Below are 6,000 nucleotides of genomic sequence, written 5' to 3'. Positions count from 1 at the left end.
TTTACTACCATTATTTGAGTTCGACCTACATAAATGGAATGATTTACTATGTGTATTTGTGTGTTTGGTGTGTTTGTTTGTTTGTTTTTAATCAATGTTATGCCTACGAGAGTCATCCATAATTCCACATACAGGGTTTGTCTTTTTCATTGCTTTACTCTGTTATATCAGCATATAATAATTTATAGATACGTTTTATTTTTTTATTCTCTTATGTGCCTTTAGAATGTTTACAGTTTGGGGCTCTATAGTATTATAAAATTATGATAATCAAGCATATTTTAGTGTGCCACATGAAACCAGTGATCGCACTTTGAACTCACCTGTCCAGTACCTGCCCTCACTCCGCACTTTCTGTTGGTGACATATTTCTTGGACTTTGGATCCAGACTTTTCTGAGGTGACATTCCATCTGTGCCACACCCTAGCTGTGTGGTCTCAGGCAATTTTCTGAGTCTTTCTGAATCTCAATTTCCCTATTAGGGAACTGTAAAACCTCTTTTGAGAAGCTGATGTGAGAAAGGAGAGATCAATGGAAGGTCCTTTGCTTTGATCAAAAAACGAATTTAAACTCTAACTGCATGTCTTCTTTGGTTTGCAGGGCAATACACAAGGGTACTCCCAGGGCTGGCAAAAAACATCCAGGGCGGGGAGGATCCACAGTCACTATGGCAACCGGAGACGCCTAGCGTTTACTGCAGCTGACTGCAGAGCTGAGAAAGCCGGGCGACAGGGCGACAGCCCAGCCGACAGACCGCGAAACCCCTCGCGGCATGAGGCAGCAGGAGGCCGTGGTAGTGACCGCGGGGGCAACGCCCAAGGAGGGCTGCGATGGGGAGCAGCCTCGGCAGCTGGCAGGGCTGGTGTGCAGGGCGCCCGGCGACTCCCAGGAACCCCACAAACAGTGTGAGTTCAGCTGCAGCCGTGGACTCTGTCGCAAGGGGTGGATGGGTGTGGAGAAAGAGTGAAAGCTGCAGGACATCTGAGTGGCACTGGCTGAAGAGAAGGTCAGAGCGGGAAGGGGTGGGGAGCTGCTGTTTTGGCAAAGTTCAGCTGCAGCCGTGGACTCTGTCGCAAGGGGTGGATGGGTGTGGAGAAAGAGTGAAAGCTGCAGGACATCTGAGTGGCACTGGCTGAAGAGAAGGTCAGAGCGGGAAGGGGTGGGGAGCTGCTGTTTTGGCAAAGGCAAAGGTGATGTCACTGTGGTAGAAAGCATCCTGGACATTTCCCCAAGCCCTCCTTTACAAAAGACACCAAAGCCCAGCGTGGGCATCACCTACAACTTAAGGATTGACAGAGGAATTATTCTGTAAGAGAATTATAAATGTATGTGTGTGTGTATATATATATATATATATATATATATATAATTATACACACAGAGAGAGGCCTTTACATGTGTATAACATGTAGACATTTATATATGCATGTATATATATATATATATATGCATGTATATATATATATGCATTTATATATGCATGTGTATATGCACATCATTTTGACAATTCCTTCATTATACAGATTAAGAAATTGTGGTATAGAGGAGAGGAAGTGACTTGCCACCATTAATCCATCAGTGCTGGAGAAATACATAAAATGCTTTAATTCTCATCTCTTGAACTCCAAATCCATATATTATTCCCTGATCCTTTTGGAGTCTCAGTTAAGGACTTTTTTTTTTGGGGGGGGGGGCGGTTACTGAGGATTGAACCCAGGGGTGCTTAACCACTGAACCACATTGCTATACCTTTTTTATTTTTTCTGAGACATGGTCTCACTAAGTTGCTTAGGGTCTCACTAAATTGCTGAGGCTAGCTTCTTCAAACTTGCAGTCCTCCTGCCTCAGCCACCTGAGCTTCTGGGATTACAGGCCTACGCCATGGTGCAACATTTTAACACACTGCTGTCCCGTGGCCCCCACCCCACAACATAAAGCAATGTTCAAATATGTAAAGATAGTTCCAGTCCACAGTTACATCCAGCATGGTTATAACGAGTCCTAGCCGGGTTTCAATGCTCACCCACATTGTTTCATGAACTTACAGATACTTGACAGCCTGTTGCACTCCACAGGTCTTCAGGTGCTAAGGAATGATGATGAAAATAATAGGACCAAGAGGAACACAAGCAGTTTCTAGCCTCCTTGATTGCCTCTCTGGGGAGTAGCCTAAGACTTTCCAGCCTCCCTCCAAACTGGCTAATCCCAGAAGGGAGCACTGGGCTCAAGCTACCAGCACTTGTGCTTCAGTGGACCCATACCCTCCTCTCAAGAGATCTTGTCAAGGAGTAAGTCACTGAACCACTGCCTCCTGGGGAAAAGGGTCTGTCCCTCAGCGTCAACCCAAGGGTGTCTATGATACCTCATTCCTCTTTTTATTATTATCAACAGCAAACAGAAGCCTTACTTAAAGTAATTAAAATCAGTGTATTTAGGTATCAGAGATCCCTTACCTCTGGTTTAAAGTAAATCTGGCAACTTTTCCATTAAAATGCTTTAAAAGGTTTAAAATGCTTAAAATGCTTAAAAGCATCAAAAGGATTTTTTAGTCTAGGGCTTTAGGAATAAATGGTAGATTTATTCATTCATGGATTCAACATATACTGAGTCTTTACTAAGGCTTTGGGCAAGTTGCAGGAAATAGGGAAATTAATGCATATAGGTACCAACTTTCATGAGTTCACAAAGTCAGGGTAGAGGCATGCAAAGGGTTTTGCCTCAGTTTCCCTGAGAACCTCCTTTCAAGGACTCAGACTAAGTAGAGAGGGGCTGTTCAAACCACACAAAGTATGCATTCAATTTTCATATGTTTTTAATTACTAGAAAAGTCTTTAGTCTCTCTATAGCCTCTAGTTTATAATCACAGATGTGCTCTCAAATATACACGAAGTGTGGTCCTTTCCCACAAACATCCTTCAATTATATAAAGGTGACCTTTGGAGCACCCATAAAATGCATCAAAGCTTTATAATCATTTGTAGTGCTTTTGCCATTCTGGCTGGTCTCTTCCAACATTATCCCATTAATTAAATCACTGAACCCAGTATTGTAGGTATTATCTGATTATACAATGTGGTGGAACTATAATTCCTTTGATCAGAGAACTATACTTCTATTAAATGGATCCAAAATAACTTGTAAAACAAATGCAGTTTATGACAATCCTTAGTTTTCTTTCTCGCTTTCCCAGGTTCTAGTCTCCTAGATTAGGTTTGATTAATATATATTCATATATCTATTCATGTATACATATTCATATATACATTACATGTATATATATTCATATATCTAAATGTATATATATTCATATATTATACACACACACACACACACACACACACACACACACACACACACACCATGTCTTTCCATTCACAACACAGGCCAGGCACAGGGCCTGAGTTGAGGTGTACATGGGGTAGACTTACTCTGCCTCCTTTTTCTATATAGTCATTGTAAGAATGACTTGTGGTAAGCATCAGGAGGCCTAGGCCATATATTTATACCCTTAAATGCTATCCTGTGGATTTTTGCATTTTCTTCCAGCTTTAGAAGCAGCCTTTGAGAATCCTAATTGTCATTCAACCACTTACCCATTCACCCAAGTTTATGCCATTCTAGTTCCTTTATTCAAATCAACAGATTAGATGGTGATCTCATCAGAATTGTTCAGTTCGAAGAAGACTTTGATCTGTTAATCAGCATCCTATGTGTGGGCATTCTGCCTCCACCTCCGGAAAATCCACTTTATCAAGCGCCTTGTTGAAATGCAGATATATTGTAACTACCTCCCCAGTCTAGTAGTTTAGTAACTTGAGGTATGGAAAAGTCAGGTAGGTTGGCTTCTTGTTTTTATTACTTTAGTTTTATAACTTTAGACAGGTACTTTCTTAATAATAAAATAGAAATAATTATATTTACCCATAGGTAATTGTGAGGAAGAGAAACAATATGAGTATTAGATGCCTAAAGCATGGTAATATTGAATAAATTGTAGCACTTGCTACATGAAATAGCATTGTTCCAAAAGAAAATATAGAATAACATTGTTCTTAGCAGTCCCTCTTAAAACTTAATGGGACCAGCACCTTGGGAATCACTTGTAATTCCAGCAGCTTGGGAGGCTGAGGCAGGAGGATCACAAATTCAAAGCCAGCCTCAACAACTTAGTGAGACCCTAAGCAACTTGGCAAGACCCTCTCTCAAAATAAAAAAATAAAAAGGGCTAGGGATGTGGTTCAGTGGTTAAGCACCCCCTGGATTCAATGCCTGGTACCAAAGAAAGAAAAAAAGAAGGAAAAAAATTAGTGGTCACTGTTTCTCATTGTCTATAGACAGAAGCCATTTGTTGACTATTCACTCAAAATTTTGGTGAAGATCAACATAAAGTTGCTATGTTATAGTTTGTAGATTTCTTCCTTCCCTTTCTTCCTCCCTCCCTTGCTCCCTTCCTTTCTTCCTTCTTTTTCTTTGTAGAGGATAATTGCTTACACTTGCTCTTTCTACTCTCAATGTTCACTGTTCTTTAAATCACCTTTGCTGATTACCTCTAAATTTTCTTAAAAACAAAGCTGAAATTTGTCAGAAGATCTCACCCTACAGAAGGTAACTCTGCCCATTATAGACCTTGCTGTTATAGACTAGCTGTTATAGACTTTGTTCCTTTTCTAGCCAAGTTTATTAAATCCTTTCCTGCCTGAAGATTATGATTCTACAGAAAAAAAAATTTAACCAAAATTAATGCTCTTATCTCTCATTAATATGACTCCCAACTTTTAGGAAGAATGAGACTCTAAGAGTATCTAACTCTACCTTGTCTGTATCTGAGGGTGTGATTGAGTCCTCATGACCAGTAATGAACCAGGCCACTGTCATGGCAGCATGTCTCTTGCCCCCATTTAGCCAGTGTGTAGTCAAGTCAAATGAACTCCCTTGTGTTATTACTGGTTGGTCTGGAAAAGATGAGACACCTCCCATATCTTTGTAAGTTTAAAATTGAATCTTTAATAAAATGAGTCAGGTACAGTGGCACATGTTTGTAATCCCAGCGACTTGGGCAACTGAAGCAAGAGGATCACATGTTCAAAGCCAGGCACAGCAACTTAGCAAGACCCTAGGTAACTTAACATGACCCTGTCTCAAAATTAAAAAATAAGGGCTGGGGGTGTGGCTTGGTAAGTGCCCCTGTACTCAAACTCCCAGTACCCCCTGCCCCACAAAAAATAAATAAATAAGTGGTTTGCTTGAGGTTTTGTGGCTCCTTAAATTGAGCTCTTGGGTACCAAGCCTAAAAGCATGTTTCCTGACATTCACAGGTTGCATTGTCAGGCAGGCACCTAGAATAGTCTTTGCTTAGGGTTCTATCAAATCTAATGATGGTTGGTTCTACCTGAGCATACATTACTCAAACCTTTGTTATATGCCAAGTTCTCTTCTAGGACTCTGATAAACTGAACAGACAATATCCCTACCCTTATGGTGTTCAATAGTCTGGTTAAGAAGACAGATATCAGCCAGGTATGGTGGTATACACCTGTAATCCCAGTGATTTAGGAGACTGCAGCAGGAGGATGACAGTTTGAGGCCAACCTCAGCAGTAAGTCCCTGTCTCAAAATAAAAAGGTCTGGGGATATAGCCAAGTGGTAGAGTGCCCCTTCTCATTTAATCTCCAGTATAAGAGAGAGAGAGAGAGAGAGAGAGAGAGAGAGAGAGAGAGAGAGAGAGAGAAGAAGAAGAAGAAGAAGAAGAAGAAGAAGAAGAAGAAGAAGAAGAAGAAGAAGAGGAGAAGAAGGAAAAAAAGAAGAAGAGGAGGAGGAGGAAGAAAGAAGACTAACACCTACACACATATTTGCATGTAAATGAAATGAAACTACATATAAAGGAAAGAAAAAAGAAGGAGAGTATGAGGAAAAAAACATTTCTAGCTTGTGGAGTCAAGGAAAGTTGCCCCGAGGAACTGATATTAAAGCTGTAATTTACAATTTGAGTAGAAGTTATG

General features: G+C 40.7%; 1 protein-coding gene across 1 annotated transcript in view; it reads left to right on the top strand.

The window, feature by feature from the left end:
• The first annotated feature begins 657 nt into the window (after window positions 1-657).
• The window catches only part of LOC308631085 (piwi-like protein 4), a 107,635-nt gene continuing 102,292 nt past the window's right edge, over window positions 658-6,000 (top strand). Inside the window, exon 1 of the mRNA XM_081262011.1 lies at window positions 658-906. Coding sequence (XP_081118137.1) covers window positions 774-906 — 133 coding nt within the window. The 5' untranslated portion in view covers window positions 658-773. The remainder of the gene's footprint in view (window positions 907-6,000) is intronic.

This window comes from Spermophilus citellus (genome assembly GCF_964194105.1).
Source record: "Spermophilus citellus genome assembly, chromosome: 2".
In the NCBI taxonomy this organism is placed as follows: domain Eukaryota; kingdom Metazoa; phylum Chordata; class Mammalia; order Rodentia; family Sciuridae; genus Spermophilus; species Spermophilus citellus.
This window is presented reverse-complemented; position numbering and strand designations above follow the sequence as displayed.